Source organism: Eurytemora carolleeae, unplaced genomic scaffold (genome assembly GCF_000591075.1).
Source record: "Eurytemora carolleeae unplaced genomic scaffold, Eaff_2.0 scaffold697, whole genome shotgun sequence".
Taxonomy (NCBI): domain Eukaryota; kingdom Metazoa; phylum Arthropoda; class Copepoda; order Calanoida; family Temoridae; genus Eurytemora; species Eurytemora carolleeae.
Window position 1 is genome coordinate 138,182 of NW_019396609.1, and position 20,446 is coordinate 158,627.

The 20,446-nt window shown below is 30.1% G+C and overlaps 1 protein-coding gene across 1 annotated transcript; it reads left to right on the forward strand.

The window, feature by feature from the left end:
• The first annotated feature begins 12,085 nt into the window (after positions 1–12,085).
• LOC111706248 (zinc finger and BTB domain-containing protein 49) lies at positions 12,086–15,851 on the forward strand. Its single transcript, XM_023479073.1, has 3 exons — positions 12,086–13,474; positions 15,017–15,206; positions 15,628–15,851. Exons 1-3 carry the CDS (start codon positions 12,278–12,280, stop codon positions 15,783–15,785), a joined length of 1,545 nt encoding a protein of 514 aa, XP_023334841.1. The 5' UTR covers positions 12,086–12,277; the 3' UTR covers positions 15,786–15,851.
• Positions 15,852–20,446: the final 4,595 nt, after the last annotated feature.

The following is a 20,446-nucleotide window of genomic DNA, read 5'->3' on the forward strand; positions in this document are numbered from 1 at the left end:
TCTGGGGCTCCGTGAGGTCCTAGTAAACCTGTATCCTATACTCAACAATTTACCATGATAAACCTGTATCATATATACAACAATTATCTAGTAAACCTGTATCCTATATTCAACATCAATTAACTGGTAAACATTTACCTTTAAGGTAACCCTCTCTCCCTTTCCCCTCCCAGAAAAGAGAATTTATATTTTCCCATTTAAAATTCTGTTTGAATATATTTAAACATATTCTAGAATCCCCTAGATGAGAGGAATGAAAGAATAACATATTATTGGAACCTGAAACCAAATAAGTTCTGAAACTTCTCAATAGCATCTAAACTATATTTGACATAGATGTTTCATTCTAAATTCGTTGACTGAAAGGATCTGTTAGCGTAATTTATAATTGTGATCCTCATTTAAACACGTTCGATGTACAACAGTAGTAACCAATTAAACTTTTTCCGGGGAATATGTAAATAAAGGAGAAATATAAACAAAAGAGGAATATAAACAAAAGAGGAATCTAAAAAAGGAGAAATATAAAAAGGATAAATATAAACAAAGGAGGAATATAAAGAAATAAGGGATTTAAGTAAGGAGGAATATAAACAAAGAAGGAATCAATACAAAGGAGGACTTTAAACAAAGGTCGAATATAGACAAAAGTTGAATATAAACAAAAGAGGAATATAAACAAAAGGGGAATATAAACAAAAGAGGAATATAAAGAAATAAGGGATTTAAGTAAGGAGGAATATAAACAAAGAAGGAATCAATACAAAGGAGGACTTTAAACAAAGGTAGAATATAAACAAAAGTTGAATATAAACAAAAGAGGAATATTAACAAAAGAGGAATCTAAAAAAGGAGAAATATAAAAAAAGATAAATATAAACAAAGGAGGAATATAAACAAAATGAGGAATATTAACAAAGGTGGAATATAAACAAAAGAGAAATAATAACAAGGGTAGAATATAAACAAAGAGGAATATAAACAAATAAGGGATTTAAGAAAGAAGGAATAAAAACAAAGGATAAATATAAACAAAGGTGAAATATAAACAAAAGAGGAATATAAGTAAAGGTAGAATATAAACAAAAGAGGAATATAAAGAAATAAGGGATTTAAGTAAGGAGGAATATAAACAAAGAAGGAATGAATACAAAGTAGGAAAGCAAACAAAATAGGAATTTAAACAAAGGAGGAATATAATCAAATGTGTAGTATAAACACAGGCTAAATATAAACAAAAGAGGAATTTAGCAAAGGAGGAATATAAACAAAATAGGAATGTACAAAAAGAGAAATATGAACAGAGGAGGAATATAAGCAAAGGAGAAATGTAAACAAAGGAGGTGTATAGACAAAGGAAAAATATATGAAAGAAGGAATATAAACAAAGGAGAAATTTAAAAAAGGAGGATTATAAACAAAAAAGGAATATATACAAAGGAAGAATATGAACAAAGTAGGAAAAAAAGGAGGATTATAAGCAAAAAGGATCTATTAACAAAGGAGGAATATATACACATAGAAGAAATATGAACAAAGAAGGAATATAATCAAAGGAAGAATATGAAAAAGGGGGAATATATAAAAGGAGGAATATGAACAAAGGAGGAATATGAACAAAGAAGAAATATAAACATAGGCGGAATATAATAAACTTACTATAAACTTTGAGAAAACTAATGAAATTTTATTTTTAAATTTTTCAAATGTGCAAAACTACTGTCCCAATGTTTTCATTAAACTAGGAGAAACTACACAAAAAATTGAACGCATAAAGAAAACAGATTCAGTTAGATTCTTTGGAATATGGTTGGACACAAAATTTTAAAAAGATATACTAGCGATTAATGTTTTCACTTTATTCCATGAAAAAAAATATAGATTTTCTTAATTTTGAAACCATGGAATTGCTCTTTTAATCTTTTTTTCCACTCTCGTTTAGAGTTTAGTTAAATATTTCTAATACTTTAACTTCAAACAAAAATATTTATAAGCTAGAAACATTGCGAAAGAAAGCTGTTTGTCTTTTTATAGGGTTACCTAGAATAAGTCACACAGCGCTGAAGCTGTTTGGGCTTAAAACATAATCCCACTCAGACCATTAGTAATGTTTATTGTTGTAAAATTGTTATCTCAATTTAAATGTAAAAAAATATAAAAGATTCAAAACTTAGAAACAAAAACGATTTTATATTCCTAGAGTTAAATCTTTCAAAATCAGACTGCTTCCTCATCACAATTTCCCTAAGATATGGTATAAAAAAACGCCACTTTTCTAAACATTCAATTATCAAACTTATTTTGAATTTTAAAAAGAATTGAATTGAAGATTTTTATCAGAAGAACCAATGTCTTGATTTTAACCAAGGTTATAGCAAGAAATATATAGACCAGGAACCGCCATATCTAATGCGTCAAATTTGTGTACTGCAGTGGGAGGCGATCAAAACAAAGAATTCAGGGGCAAAACATCAATTATGAGGGGGGGGGTGAAATAAAGTATATTGCTATCGTAGACACGAATACTGATTATAAAACGAAAGACTATTTGTTACTTGAGAGTATATGCTTTAAAGACAGGAGAGGGAAATGATAATATCCAAGATTATATTCAAATTGTAAAACGTTATATAAATTGGGATGTTTTAATCAAAGCAAAAACAATTCCTCACTCCATAGGAATCAATGCAAAGAGGAACTGTAGACATGCATAACAAGACTGCACAGTGCACACATAATTGTGTCCCTAATAAATAAAGATGTATGCCTGATTCACAACGGTACCTTTAAAAAATTTTCGGGAAATGCCCATTGAATATTAGTCATTAAGAAATAAAACCTTCTAACATAAAATTCGAGAAAATGTTATTCATATCATAATATATTTATTCTTATACACTTTTTAACATTCTATTTTAAAACAAGAAGACCATCAAGCTTTTAACTACACCATAATTCTAAAACATCTCGATACGGAGATAATTAACTAGTTTCTTTTGTTTTTGACTGTAACATCACTCTGTTTATCAGTGTTTAATCCTTTCTCTTCAACTGCTGTGGGGGCACTGGATTTGTTTACATTCCTACCACAGTGTACAGCACACAATTTGCGTATATCTGAGTTGGGCGTTCCTGGTCTATATATTTGTTGGGTTATAGAGTATAAGGTTAAATAAATGCGCTCCAGAGCCCGAAATTTAAAAGAGTATCGTTGAATGAAACTCCCGAGTTTTCATTTCGGGGTCTTAAAATTTGTGTAGATTTTAATTTAAGAGATTCGGAAAAAAGGAGAGTATGAAGAAACTAAATAATATAATATTTCATAACAAAAATATTGATATCTACAAAACTGCCTAACCCCATCCGTGAAACCCGGGTTTTAAAACTAGTTTTTATAAGGATACTCTGTCTTAAGTTTTGGGCTCAGGGGGATATAGTTCTCTACCTGTGTGCTCAATTAGTTGTGCTGTACATTTACAACTGTTTACTAATATTAATATACTATAGGTTAGGTCAGAATCTCCTTATAATACACAAATATTCAGTACGCTCTCGGTATAATTAATTGTAAAGGATTAGCGTACATCATTACTCTATAAACTATAACCTCGTTGATGCGCTCCAATGTATAAGAAATGTCGTCTCCATACTATGGAAATTTACGTACCTATTATGACGTCACTGATTATTCAAAAAATAACACAAATTGCGGCAAAGGCTTACAAAGTCTATAATTTAAAACTTAGAATTTTGAATTACTCTTACTCTTTCCAAAAGTGGTTTAATAAGCAAATAGAGTATTTTTATCTATAAATCTTTTTTAAATATTTATTGTTTAAGCAAATTATAATTATTTATAACACTGTTATTTTGGTTCGCAGTGTTATAAAGTTTTTGGACAGAAATTTTCGCTTTATCGAGAAGTTGAGCCTTTTTAAATTTAATTTTTAAATATAATCAAAAAAGGCGAAAACCTGCAAGATATCGAGAAAATTTAAGTCTAAAAACTGTATTGCACGTCGTGCCAACTAATAGTGTTATGGGTATTTTTTTAAACGTTTCTGTATACTTGTCTTATTTCAATGGCTATTTATAGATCAAAAAAGCTTTGAGACAAAGCAGAATTAAAAAATACTAGCCTTAGAGGGCGTTTCGCGCCCAACCTTTAAATTAAGTGTAAACATGTTCTCTTTGTGTACATCGTAAAACAAAACAAAAATAGTTCGCGGATTTTCACAATAAATTTCGTGGATTTTCAAAATTTTCAAAAATTTAATGAAGATCGAATTTTGATGGAGACAAATATTTGAAATTTTGATCATTCATAAACCTTCCCTGGGGCTCCGTGAGGTCCCACAAAAAATTTGGGCCCGATCGGTTCAGACGTTTTGACGTTTATTGGATACAAACAAACAGACAGACAAACAGACAGACAAGCCAAATTTATATATAGATAAAGATTATTTCAATTTAATTTAAAAATCATATTTGTGAAATATCCTAAATTTTTGGGAGAAAATCCGGGAACCAATCAAAACTTAATAGCACACGTGATATAATCAGGGAGCAAGGAATAGAAGGGAGAGACAACTGACGCAGTTCGCCCTACCATATGATTATACATGCTTTGCAGACGGTACTCCATTTTATATCGAGCTGTTTGGTTTCTTTAGTAGGGCCCCACAGGAAAAATATGTATTGGCTCAATTTTCTTTGACCAGTTTCGCTTCAATCGCCTATGTTATTTCTTCAACATTACAAATAAATTTGTTAGTTTAACTTCGAAAACTGTTAACAATACACCACCATGCACTTATGTTTAATGTAATATAAACAAAAAATATTTGTTTTCTATTTTCTCCTGAAACACTTATTTTGGTGTGTTTTTGTTATATTTCAAAAAAAAAATAATTAATTACTTCCTTACTTACTTACAATTACAAAACCAAAAAGGAATTTAAACAAATGAGGAACAAAAACAAAGGAGGAATATAAACAAAGGAGGAATATAAACAAATATGTAATATAAACAAAGGAGGAATATACACAAAGGTGAAATATAAACAAAGAAGGAATATGAACAAAGGAGAAATATAACAAATATGTAAAAACAAAGGAGGAATATAAACAAAGGAGGAATATAAACAAAGGAGGAATATAAACAAAGGAGGAAGTTTAACAAAAGAGGAAAAGAAACAAAGAAGAAATATAAAAAAAGGGCAAGCATAAAAAAGTACAACTGACTACATTAAAGTGCATACTGTTCAATGTCGTATTATTTTGATCTCTCATTAAAAATCCGCCAAATAAGCCCAAAAAATTTTTATTTACTTAAATATTCAAAATACATAGCCAAACAAAATAGCATTGATGCATAATCTACATATAATTGTTAAAAGTGAATTATAAAGTCTTGGACAATACCTTGTTATAAAAAAGGTTTAAACATATAATCCAAAGTAAGACTGTACAATTAAAAGTTGTAAAATCCGAAGTAAAAGTCGTCTTTGTTCAGATATATTTCAGAAATGCACGACTAAAGTTTTGTAACACATAAAACTTTAAAAATGTGCCTGACACATGTTCACAGACGCACAGAAAACCCTAGCTGTCTGTTAATCATATCCAGACAGCTACAGTTAACCCCATTTATCCATTTATCCATTTGGGGGACAAATCAGAAAATTTAAGAAGAATGAATCATTTTAAAAAATTTAATAAGGCTAATAGAAAATTTGTTTGCAGAAAATGCTAGATTTTTGGAGTATTATTAGCGTATTTTAAAGTTAAAGATTGGAGATAGTCTAATATGATATGGGACGCTCTGTAAATCAGAAATTTAATATTTTTGCTGCTCAATTGATTTCATAGTCGATAGAATATATATAATACATAATAGCACATGAAATCATTAAATTTCAAGCCTTTTAACTGTCCAATAATTACATCTGAACGATAACCTTTATCCTTAGTCCATTAATTTTTCTGTTCCATTATCCTGGAACATGAAGCTTCAATATTAACAAGAAACCGTCAATGTTCCTTGTTATGACGCTAACACTACTAATTTTAAAACTAGCCCCTAATGACTTCCCGTCAAAGATCAACAATTGGTCGGAGATACGGAAGCACAAAGAAATGAATACCCCGGCTAGCAGACTCGCGCTCCGAAATGTATTTAAGAAAATTTATGGGAAATTAAAACCCAAAACTTAGTAACTGTCCTTGAAAACAAGCATAAAATTTAATTGCCGCTTATTTATTTTCAAACGACAGTACACATTATGCATGTTTTCTTATTATGTAACATGTAAATGTTTTGTTGGAGTTACAGATCTGTCAATATTTGAATATATAATTTTGTTCTTTAAATTCATTCAATCTAACTACAAAAAAAGAGGGCTATATTATCAGCAGTACTGTAACTCTTATTAACTCCATAGTTAATAATACTTGAAAAAGGATTTTTTCTCCAATGAAACAAATTTAAATATGAATTTTGGAAAGAAAAAGAGAAAAATTAATCCGCAAATTAAATAATTTTCTAAACTACAAAGAATGTAAATATACTACCACGTTATCATCGTACAACCTTTTTTGTAAAAATAATATAAACAATTTTGTATCTTTAAAATAATCTCGATAAGGAGATAAAAAATATCTAGATTTTTAAAGTTTTTCTGTCTTAAGAAGTTAAAATTAATCTAAATTTCCCTGCTTTCACTTGAATTAAAGTTTACAAACAATTCTGTAATTCAAGACGACATTTTTTCCCTGGGTATAGAATCAAAAAGTTCCAGGATATATCAAAATTTACAAAGGACTACGGACCTTCAGAAAGATATTTAAAGGAACCAAAATTAAGGGGCACATTTACCCAGCACCCCCCCCCCCTACGCCCTTTCAGAAATTGTTAGCTTTGTTTCTATTTGCATATACGTACACGCTGTAAAAATGTTCTTGCTTTAGATGTATAAGTATTAAATTAAAGTGAACAAAATTAAAAAAATAACATCAAAAATATAGAAAAACATATCCTTAATGTTTTATTATTCTTCTTTCATTTAAAAAGGTTTGAATTTCCTAAATTTAAAAAGATTTTTCATGGAAAACTTTAATATGAAGGTTTCTTGCAAAGTATCAATATTGTCAATGATCAATATAAATTCTTTCCTCAAATTCTATACAAATTATTACATGTTTGAAAAATCCTTCAGTTATTATATAATACATGCTTAATTTGTCATACTAAAAAACTTGAGTAAATCAAATAGATATCAAGTACAATAGGTGGCAACAGAGAAATGAACCAATTTTATACAACGTCACACTCACAAGTGTCAAATATAACAAGGAAAACGAAATTGACTCACATTAGTTGACATGTTTTCCAAGATTAAATAAAAAAGTGTAAAAACACAAAATAAAGAACACATTAAATTGCACTTATTTTACTGTAAGAAAAACACTTTATTCTAAAATTATCACTATTATTAATAATTTTGTCGGACACAAAAACTGAATTGACACTTGTGACGACAGAATGCAACTGTACTGAGAGTGTACAAATTCTACGTTGCTATCTATTGTTTTGGAATTTATTTGGAGTAAATTAATTAGTTTAAAAGTTAAAAGATGCGTTATAAGACTTTAACATGGAAAGCTTTGTTACCTCTTAAAGCTGTATTCTCAAGCTGGTTTTATGTAGAAATGTCAGAAATAAGAGAACATTAATTCCCCTGTTTATTGAACATTTACCTAAGATCTAAATTGTAACCCCATCCCTGCTGGAGTGCTTGAATACCAGGTTACGCTAAATCCCATTTTTGATGTCCAAATATAACAAGTAATATACCATTAGAAAAGATCTTATTCTCTACTTTGAGAATCTGCTGAAAATTTGCAAATTTGCAAAATTTGAAATTGTTTTGGCAAAATCCAGTTATATAATAAAATGTTAGCAAAAAAAACGCCAAAAAATTATAAAATGTACATTTTTAAAAAGTCCTTGACCAGTCCTTGACCATGCCATTTAAATATGCAAAAAAAATTGTAAAATTTTAAATAACCTGATGTGTTATTAGGAAAAACTAAAAATGTGCAAATTTCTTTTGACGGTTGTTTACAAATAATTTGCAAAATTTTCTTTGCGAAACTTGTGCAATCCATTTCCGTATGTCGTAAGCTTTCTAAATATCTAAAAATTATCAAGATCTGACAACTATAAGTGGATCAAAACAAAGATTTAGTTTGTCACAGGAAAAAACAGTCATTCAGGCAGTCTGCCTGAGGACTCATACAGTTAGTATAAAAGTCCGGTTTTATACCATAGGATAGGGCTATGGGTATTTAGAAAAAGTCAGAAAATTTCAACAGCCTCAGACCAATACTTCTTGAGTTATGTAAAACAAACAAAAGAGGGGATGAACTTGACCCCCCCCCCCCCCAGCAGGAATAGGGTCATTAAGAAAAAAAGTAGCAAATTATTTGATTATAATTATTTAATAAATAAGGGAAATGAAAGTTTAGATTATAATCAAACTATAATGATATATGCATTGAATTCAAAAGTAACAACTTAAAAATGATAATGCAAAACATCACATCTAAATCTGATAAAATGTTATTTCTGTCAAAAAGAGAAGGATCATAAACTATAATACATATTATTTTGAAGTTAAAAACATGATTGACTTTGTCAAGTTTTCAATAAAAGAACGCATTTGCTCTGTTACACGAAAACAATGAATAGTTGTTTATTAAATTATATTCTGATTTCTAGAGCATTCTATGAACTATGTGATTTTATTATTAGTCTTATTGTGTTACTTTTTGAGAAGATTTTTTTAGAAACTTAGTTTGATTTCATTCATCTTTACTGCATATGTATAAATAAAAACTGTACAGGAGGGATAAATGGAACTTTACTGTACTGCATATATATTCCTATAGAGCAGTAACTGTATTCCCAGGAGCAGTAACTTTATTCCTATAGAGCAGTAACTGTATTCCCAGGAGCAGTAACTTTATTCCTATAGAGCAGTAACTGTATTCCCAGGAGCAGTAACTTTATTCCTATAGAGCAGTAACTGTATTCCCAGGACCAGTAACTTTATTCCTATAGAGCAGTAATAGTATTCATAGGAGCACTTAATATATTCCTATAGAGCAGTAACTGTATTCCCAGGAGCAGTAACTTTATTCCTATAGAGCAGTAATAGTATTCATAGGAGCACTTAATATATTCCTATAGAGCAGTAATAGTATTTATAGGAGCACTTAATATATTCCTATAGAGCAGTAACTGTATTCCCAGGAGCAGTAACTTTATTCCTATAGAGCAGTAATAGTATTCATAGGAGCACTTAATATATTCCTACAGAGCAGTAACTATATTCCTATAGAGCAGTAACTGTATTCCCAGGAGCAGTAACTTTATTCCTATAGAGCAGTAATAGTATTCATAGGAGCACTTAATATATTCCTACAGAGCAGTAACTATATTCCTATAGAGCAGTAATTGTATTCCCAGGAACAGTAACTATATTCTTTAGAGCAGTAATTGTATTCCCAGGAGCAGTAAAAAGGTTCCTATTGAGCAGTAATAGTATTCATAGGAGCACTTAATATATTTATATAGAGCAGTAATTGTATTCCTAGGAGCAGTAAATATATTCCTATAGATCCCAGGAGCAGTAACTATATTCCTTTAGAGCAGCAATAGTATTCATAGGAGCACTTAATATATTCCTATAGAACAGTAACTATATTCCTATAGAGCAGTAATTTTATTCCCAGGAACAGTAACTATATTCCTTTAGAGCAGTAATTGTATTCCCAGGAGCAGTAACTATATTCCTATTGAGCAGTAATAGTATTCATATGAGCACTTAATATATTCATATAGAGCAGTAATTGTATTCCTAGGAGCAGTAAATATATTCCTATAGATCAGGAATTATATTCCAAGGAGCAGTAAATTTATTCCATTAGAACAGTAATTGTATTCCTAGGAGCAGTAAATAAATTCCTATTGAGCTGTAACTGTATTCCTAGGAGCAGTAAATATATTCCTATAGAGCAGTAACTGTATTCCTAGGAGCAGTAAATATATTCCTAGCAGTAATTGTATTCCTAGGAGAAGTAAATATATATTAAAGTTGATTTTTTGAAAGTTGTAATAAAGGACTTAATTTGATTTCGTTCACAAAAACACTGCAATGGTTTCTAAAGAAATATATTATTAAAAGAAAAGAAACAGTGTGACTCATATTCGTTTTCTTTTCTCAAAAAATGTATCTGCTTTTAGAAGAATCAAAGGATTTTTTTTATTGGAAAATTGAAAAATTTTAAACTCTTTGAGAACCGAGCGAAAACAGGTTAAAAGAGTTAAAGTTAATTTGAAAAGAAATTTACGGAGAGGATATAAAAAGATCACGAATACGTATTTTGAAATATATAAACGTTTCCTTTTTTCAACATTGGACAGTATAAAATTAACCCTATTAACTAGATTTCAAGCCAAGCTAACATCATTGAAGCGGTTCTAACGAGTTTTCAATCAGCATTTGTTGCAATGCGGTCCAGGGGTTTATGTATTGTAATAAAACAAAAAAAACGAAGAAACCCTCAAATCGAGATTATTACTTTTTATATATATAATTAGAAAAAACAAAGGCATAATAATTCAAAGGGGTAAAGACTGTACAGTAAGGGTGGTCAATATTGGAATTTAGCCAACCGCCCACCAGAGGTCACTGGGTTTTCACTTAAGAAAAATATTGCAATTAAAAAAAAAATTCAAAATCGTCCAGAAGGTTGCGATTTGACGATTTAAAATCGGAGAATTCACCGTAAGGCCACAAAAAAATTTTTTTTTTTATTTTCATGTGTTACATCATTTTCTTGGAAATTTAATGCCGAATTCAAATCAGAAAAGCGTTTTTAAAACAATTGAAAATTGAGTGAGTTAGAGCTAAAAACTCATCAAAAACATGAAACAAGTTAAGAAACCTGAATTTAGTATCGTTATTTGGCCATAACTTCTTTAGATTTTAATATTTTTAAAAATGGTTTTCGAATCTAAATTCAGCATGAAATTTCCAAGAAAATGATATGTATCATATTCATTTTTTAAATAGTTTTTTTTAGACCTTACGGCGATTTCTCCCATAATAAATCGTCAATTCGCAACCCTATGGACGATTTTTAATTTTTTTTTATTACAATATTTTTTATAAAGTAAAAACGCAGCTACCTCGAGTGGCGGCTGGCTGAAAAGTCACAAATCAATCACCCCTACTGTACAGAGTATGGGGGGATATCAGTTCTCTCCCCATCTTGTTGTTGTTGTTGCACCCCGCCATGCTAATATTTTTAATTCCATGCCTTTGGGGTATTCTGTGTGGCCACAAAAATGTTTGCCGGATAAGTTCAGCCATTTGGACCTGTATTGGAAAAAAATTAAAAGACAAGGCAACTACATACAAAGATATGATCTTTTTGTTCGAAGTGAATACCAGTCCTGTCTTGTTAAACAGAAGAAAATTTTTTTTTTTACAAAAGAGTCATTAATAACATATCTCGAGAATTAAAGAAAATGAAGAAAAAAATATGTATTATATAACTTATTTAAATTATGTCACGCAAGGTAATAAGGCAAGGAAAGTTAATAGCTGTTGCGAATTCTCTGCGTACGTATTGTTCTCTCTGGGCGGTGTTTGTAAACAAGAATAGATGCATCAGTGTTCCTCTAGTACCCGAGGAGGATAAAAGCATTTAATTTTGAAAATCTTGAAAATTTACATAACAGCTTCCTATGACCAGAATATTTCATTGATATTTTATGTGAAAGATGGATCCCATGACAGACTGTGACATCCGTCTTGTGTTTACTTCACAGCCCAGAGACAGTACACTGCAGTACTAAAAATGCGTACACCTCTGATAATAACTATTTTTAAATTATAATTCTTTGATGTCACGCATAGATAAATTGAACATTGTCTAAAATGGCTTAAATTAAAAAGGAGATCTTTTATCAATTCCCCCAATGATATTCAATAATAAACGTGTAAGGTTCAGTTGATTATCAGAATTGAGAGGATAATCATTATTAATAATTAAGTTATTTAAAAAAGAAATGTGAAAACGGAAAAGAGAAAAGGAAGAAGAAAAGATCCATTCTTTCTCAAGTAAATCAGAAATACCAGGTTTTGACTTGAACCCAAGAGCTGCTAAAATATCTTGGTTTATCCCGAATTATGAGGTAGAAGAGATGGAAAAGTCTGGTGGTAAAAATCAACAATTTGTTGATTTTCTTATTCAGTCCAACAATTCTAATGTCTGTGATCCCTACAATCAGTTAATCGATCCTACTTCAAAACCCTTACAAGATCAATTCCGATCCTCATCTGGTCAAGATCCTCAACTTGATTTCCAGCAATACCCGATTTCTCAGAACCATGAAATGACACCTACTTTAAACCTAACAAATCTACCATTCATTCAGAAGGAGCATGATATTTCCAGATATATATCTGATCATCAAGGGTTTCAGAATCAACTTCTACAGAAGGATCATCATGGTTATCAGCATCAATACAATCCCCAGGATGCATATCAGTATCCACATGATCTGCAATATCTGATAAATTCAGAAGCTGAGTCTATAAAAAATTATCATGAGACACAAAAATCATCTGTTTATCAACCCCGAAGGACAAACTCCAACCCACCACAAGTTTTGACCCCACCACAAACTCCCAGCAACCAAATGAAGTCATTTAATTTCTCTTTTAGCAGATCAAGCAACTTAGAACCTCAATTGTGTGATCAACTATCTCCTTTTTGTTCAGAAAACCCATTGTTTTCTGAAAATGGTTCCACACGAAGTTACTCCTTTTTTCATGAGAATGAGCATAAAGTACCTAACTCCATTTCCAATACTTCTTTGAGACCCAGTGAACCATTCCAATCAACGAAAATGCAAAGTTCCCCGGGTTATTTTAATCCTTCATATTCGCAACATATTAGTGTTCAACAAGACGGCAATCCACCATTTTCTTCAGCAGTTTTTCAATCAAGATCATCGTTAAATAGTTCAATGCAATTCAATGATAATTCATCAAATCCTTCTCCAAATGTTGTTTTGCGCTCAAGTTCACAAACCCAAGCTCCCAGTTTTGCAACCTACAACAATAAACATGTTCCTACGATTCCAAAGAAGCGGCCATTATCTTTTTCAGCTGACTTGGCTGAAAATCCGCAATTTTTTAAAGATGGCCGACATCAGTTCCAAAAATTGCCTCCAAGATTTGATGACATTAATGTGATGAAAGATGCAGAGAAGGATGGGTTTATAAGAGGAGATTATCACGAAGGTTCTGGAAGGATGGGTCAGGAGTTTGATGTAATTCTGGAGTCGAGTCTTAATACTGTTCGAAGGTGGAGTGAAAATAAAGTTATCATGGAGGTAGGAAAATACAATTAATTATAGAATAAATATAATAGCATACCTAAACACAAAAAGTAAATTTTTGCGTTGACGAAGATTTAAAACCTAGGGAATTGTGAATGCATGTCCCATTCGTCACAGTCTTATCAATTACCACTCAAAATACTGCGGCAGCCACTGAAAAATAGTTGGTTCAAATATTTTAACTAATATAGAGGCTAGATATGATTTGCCGTCTTGTTTGGAACAGGTATTAGGTGCCACTTTTTGTTTTCTTTCATATTTTCATTTTTTTTATATTTTCATAATTTGTTCATACATTTCTTGACTTGATTGTTTGCTTTATTTAATTTTTTAAAATTAACCATCTCATTAATCAGCTATAATTTTCAAACTGATGATGTAAACGACGTAGACAGCTAAAACTAAGCATTTTTCCAGATCCAATATTTAAAGTTTTTCAAATTATTTATTGAAAAAACCAAATATTCTCTTTTATTAAAATAAAAATTTATACAATATTTTTTCTGAAAAAGCACAATTTTTGTTTTTATATTTAACAGATAGTCTGATGTTTGAGTATGAGGGAAAAAAACTATTTTAAAATCTTAAAAAAATTCGTTACATTTTTTTAAAGAAACTATCTTACTATTTCCTAATTCCGAAAATTAGGACATTATTTGAATTTAATTTATTTGATTCACAACGATACCCTTTAAACTTTTGACTTATCAAGAATGACAGACGTTTCCTAAATTTTCTGCAGAAATGCTTTTAATGTTGAATACTTTGCTTTCAAGCTGTTTTTTTATTTATGAAATAAATACTTTCTACAGAAGGGGCTGGCAACATGGAATATTAATATTCGGAGTTTTCAAAACCTCGTGTGACAAATAATATTCTAGATTTTCCAGGAAAATATGTGACGCCATGTTCACACAGTACGCTAGCGTAAACTCCAATTTTACGACTTTTCCCACGGAATTGAGAAGAAATATACTCTAAGATCTCTGTCCTCGATTACCAGTCAAAGGTTTAATAGATACCGTCGTGAATTGAGGTCGTTCTTCTTTAAATTAGATGACTCTTGATATTACGCTTACAGTCCCTTTAACCCTAAACAGGCTGGGGGGGGGGGTTTGGCGCCCTCCCCCTCTAGGGAAGAGGGCGGTTAAAAGTCCGGTCGGTGTAAAACAAAAATTTAAAACAGCTACAGCTATGTAAAAACTATATTTTGAAAAGCCCTTGAAAAATTAATGTAGAAACATGTGTCACACTTTGATATTTGTTTTAAACAAAAAATATTTTTTACAGTTGTTTGACCTTTGTTACGGCATTTTTCAATCCTCTTTTGCACCCAAACTAAAAATGTTATCGATCTAATTCTTTTTTCAATGATCTGGCCTTAAAAAATTGGGCTATGCATTTTAACCCTGTACCTATTATCTAAGGCACTTTTTCTAGAGAAGGGGGGGCGTGGGATACCTCCCCCCCTATATAAATAGATTCAGACCCCCAAGCCTTTAATATCTTACATGATTTAATTTCTGTTGTATCTAGGTGTTCTATTGTTCTATCTGTGACCTACCAACGGATTCAGAGGAGAACCTGAAAATGCACATTAAAAGAATGCATACCAGTGGGATGAAACAAGAGCAGTATTCATGTAGAGCATGCGGAAAACTGTTCGACAAAATGGAATCTATGAACTTGCATGAGAAAAGTTGCGATATTTTCCGACCCTATAGGTGTGAGTACATTATTCTTTAACAAAAAACATGCGGTTATGGAACTGATGACCACTTCTAATTCAAACTTACAACTTACTCTTTGATAACTCCTAGTTTAAAATATCAAAGGTCCATGGCATTAGGCTGAAAACATTTTAGAATTTGAGTCTATAAATCAGTTTCTTAATGCTTGGATATTAATTGTTAAGTGGTTCATATCTAATTTAGCCTATTTCGTAGACAGAACACTTTATTTCATTAATTTAGTTATGACTTATTTTTTGTTTTGTCTTTTTATCCACTTATAAAAGTAGAAAATAATTGAAGTACCTTAAAATGATTTAAATATTTTAGATTGAACTGATTATATTCATTTTTTAAATATCAAATATCAAATATCATGTATCAGAAAAAGTTCAATAATAATTTGTTTTTTTTCAGGTGATGTGTGTGAGAAAAGATTTATATTTCGTGGTCGGTTGAGAGTACACAGACGAAGCTGTGGTTTAAACTCTCCTGTTCCCTGTAAGGTGTGCAACAAACTATTTATAAATTATACAAATCTAAACCATCATGTTGTTGTTCATGCATACATGTAAAATTCAAAAGGAAAAAAATCTTTAAAAATGTTTCTGATGCTTTTCACAGTAAAATATTTCAAAATGGTAAAAAATATTTTTTTTTGTATTTTTTGCTTCTCATATTATTTTTGTCATTTTGTTCGTTTATCCTTCGTGAACGACCCATTTCTTCTTTTTTTTCAATTATATAAAAAAATTGATTAAGTTCGTTCTCAAAATTATTGTTCATGTTTCATCTATTTCGTTCGTTTTCTCAGTGGAAAAGATCATTCAGTAAAATCATTTGTTCAGTTGAATCTTTAATTCACTAAATTCGTTCATTCAGCACAATAATCTATTGTTTATTCAAATATTTGTTAAAAAAGTTTGTTCCAAAAATCGTTCATATAGTAAGAAAACGATAGATTTTTCAAATCTTTTGAAAAATTCGGATCGTTTATTAAAAAAACGATTTTTTTTCGAGTTCTTTACATCAAAATTAAGTCGTTACTTTTTTTTCGTTTGTTTTAAAAAACGAAAATTTTACAGATCGTTTTTCTTCAGAACGGCGCCCTTTTTCTAAAGAAAAATAATATTCGTTCTTAAAGAGTTCGTTAGTAAAAAAACGATGCCCATCTCTACTCGTAACAGAAAAAAAAACATTTCTAAAGACTCATACTTAACGCACGTTTTGCTGAATTTCCTGGTTCTTATGTAAAACCATATTGGTGTATAAACAACATGTTTACATATATTTTCAATGCATAAGAACTTGTTATTTTAGTTTACATGTACACATTATTTCATTATGTCAGTATTTTTTAACGTGTACAAATTATTTCATTTTGTCATAATCTGTAACATGTACAAATTATTTTTTTATTTTTTTTTTACTGTTCTATCACTAATATTTTGTCATAGAAATTTAGTGTTGTTAATATTAATTATTAATCAATTTATTGTTTTAAAAGTATTCGTTATAATTCTATCCTTCGACTTGTACTAATTGTACATATAAGATATTTTTTTGTAAAAATAGCATTAAAAAAGAATGTTATTTAAATACATTTGAATTCTATTTAGACTATTGAACGTATCCTGACCCTGTTTATTTTTCATTTCCTTAGTATTAGCAATTGATTTTTTGCTTGCGAGTTTTTAATCCTTTTATCTTTGCAATCAATGTTGTAGATCTTAGTTATTTTAAACTATGAACTCTGTCAGAGCAAATTAACTGAGTTTAAGAAATCAAACAATCCTTGGCCGAATTTAAAGAATTTGAGCGGCGGTTTAAATTTAAGCCTCGGCTTAAGTATGGTTGGTTCCACTTAAAATTGTATCAAATATTTCAATATTTAGGCCGGCGCTTGATTTAAACCGGGTTTTGGCAGATTTAAACCGCGGCTCAAATTCTTTAAATTCCATCTCAGATTTCAAAGATATAGAAATTACAAAATTAGCGTTTGTGGTGAAGACCCAATTCCATTCAAAGAATCATCCTTCAGCTTGCGTCAAAATTCCCTTTTTTTAAACCAAGTCACATCGATCCAAAGGTTTTTAGGTCTTACTCTAAAATTGATGAGATTTGCCAATTACATCTGAAAATGTAAAGGTAAAAACAAATGCTTTCTGTTTCTAAAATGTACAAGTCTTGTTGTTACATAAAGTATGAGTTTAAGGTAAATTGAGTTAAAATCAAAGGACAAGGTATTGAGACAAATTAAAGTCGACCAAATTTAAAAAGTTGATGCAACTTTCCATTGCAGTTTGGATCGATGAGTGCCGTAAAAGAAATCTTTTTTTCTTCTTTTAGCCATTCTTTCAAACCAAGTAAACATTGCATTAGAAGATTATCAAAAATAGTGGAGCAAAACCAATCTTAAGTAAATAATTATGTGACAGTACATTGCCAGAGAGCTCAATATCTGGCTGTCTGGTCTAGGTACCAGATAATTTTAGATTTATGCGGTGTATGATACTGAAAATTTGTAAAAAAAAAAAACGAGAGGTGAAGACGTCTTTAAATCTATAAATCCTGTAAATCTTTATCTGCGAAACAGATAAATAATCCGAAAATCACATTTTCAGAGAAACTAGTTCTTTTTATTCAAAGAAAAACTAGAATATTTTCTAACTATTTTTTCTGCAGACAATAAATCCACCTAACTGACGTGTTTGATAAATAGAGCTTGAGTATCTGCAGAATAGATTGAACATTAACATTTATCAAAGTTAAAAATTTCTCTTGCTTCCAATTCTGGATAATTTTTATGTTGAAAGATATTAATTGAAAAAACCTGTAAATTATTACAATCAGTAATAATTATTTACAACTATTTACAAGTAAGTTACGGAATTTTCAGTTTACCAAGGGTTATACCAAGACCCATTTTACCTACACACATCCAAAGCGCAGCGAGGGATGTTTGTAGCTAAAATTGGTCGAGGTAACCCGCGGTCATGTAAAACTTTTTAATTCCCGAATAAGTAGTTTAAATATTTTTATCGTATTTTTGAATGAAAATGCGAAAACAAAAACTTCGCAGAGCGGGTGTTTATTTTATAATTAATTGTCCCAAGGGACGTAAAGTAACTTAACGGCCCTCTGTTGGTAATCTTGTTCAAAGGGCGGTAAAAAAAATAAATGTAATCATGTGACGTACACAAATTTTTATTTTGACTTATTAGTGCAGTCTATATTTGAGAATTATCTAATACACAACATCACGGCAACGTCACACCATTACAATGTATTTTTATATTGTTATCAGATCTTTTTTTACCACTCCGAGAAAATGTGTATTAATGGAAGTATTTGTGAAAACTGAAAGGGGTATAGGCTGATATCGAATTAATATCGATCGCTATTAATTTTACTTTTTTTGTTGCGTATATAAGAAGAAAATGGATAAAAACGTCTTATATCCAATTACCTTACTCTATTTCAGATTTCAGAATTGTGTACAGAATTTTGTCAACAATTTGTTTAAAATTGTTTGTTACAGGCTCAGAAGAAGGGGTTTCAGCGAAAAGAAAAAAAAATTTCACGAAAATTTTACATTTTTTGCGAATTTTTTTTTTCGCAACCTTTTCGCTTTATTTTCGCATTTCGTTTGCTCGCGGAAAATGCGAAAATTTTTGGGAAAAAATCATGGGAAAATTTCGCGAAAAAAAATGCAAACATTTTGCAAAAAAGTAATGCGAAAATTTTGCAAAACAAATGGAAATTAAGCAAAAAAAAACAGATTTTTTAAAAACAAATGCAAAATTTATTAAAGTAAAGGAAGAGAAATTATTTATATGACAATAACTTCAAATTTTGAGCTATCAGAGCAGAGCAATCCACAAGTTCTTTTGAGTGCAATTAATTGTTGCATCTATAAAATTCATGGTTTTCACAAAATTTTCGCATTTTCGCGAAAAAATGCTACCAAAAACTTTTGCATTTTTTCGCGAAACATTTCGTTCGCTGGAAACCCTACTAGGAAGCGAAAAAAAAACACAAAAAATACCATAACTGACTTCTTAAACATTTCTTTTATTGTATAAATAGTTTAACGTCCTGACACTGACATATTAAACATGTCTTTAATTGTATAAATAGTTTACGTACTCACACTGACTTATTTAACATATCTTTAGTTGTATAAATACTAAATAGTGTAAAATCATAAAATGTTTTTAAAAATAACTTCTCTTTCTGACGATATGCACAACAAATTTCTAATTTCATGTAGGTGTCAAAATAAATTTTATGCTTGTCTGTAAAATCAAAACTAGAGGAGCTACAATATAAAAAGGTTGTTCCAGCATTTTCGTAATATTTTAACCTCCGTCTTTACAATGGAGTGTGAGTTGTGACAAAGCGTATATTTTATTATTTTATATTAAATTCTCTGTCGCTAATAATACGACTTTTCTCTTTTTATGGCAAATTATTGTTTTTACCCCCCCGGAAACATTGTGCCCCTCCTTAATTACCCCTTTCTTGAAAAATTATTGATTTTTTTTATGATAAGTTTTAACTATTCATTACCTAACATCTAAAGTGCAGTGTTAAATAATGTAAAGATGTTGTTAAATAATGTAAAGATGTTGTTAAATAATGTAAAGATGTTGTTAAATAATGTAAAGATGTTGTTAATTTGTAAATTTTTTCTCAGAGATACAAATTTTTCTTATCACAGAAAATAAGTCTTTACTACTTGTACAGATATTGAAGTTTGTTTGGTTTTTTTTTTTATTTTTAGAAAAACATTTTAAGACTGTTATATTTAGTTGGCGTTTATCACAATTTCTAATAATTTTAACCTATAAGATTACATTTTATCTCAGGAAAAAAATTTGGGATATGGAAAAAAAGAAAATTATGAAAATTTTTAAAAACTTTTTAAATTTGTGTGGAATTAGAAATTCCAAACAACCACAAGTTATTTTCCATGCAGACCTGTTATCAAAATTAGAATATTAAAGGCAGTGAGCAGCTATGTAAGGTAGTCGAACTGAGTATGCAGTGTTGTGGAAAACTTCTTTCGGATTCATTTGAGACATTTAATAATTAAAAAAACTAATTCTGAAAACGTATCCACCCCCAAAGTAGGAGTTTTGAACGTCGAATTTGCGCTCAAACTCAGGATTTGCATATCTTTAAAAAGTTTTATATGCCTCAAATGAATCCGAAAGAAGTTTTCCATAACACC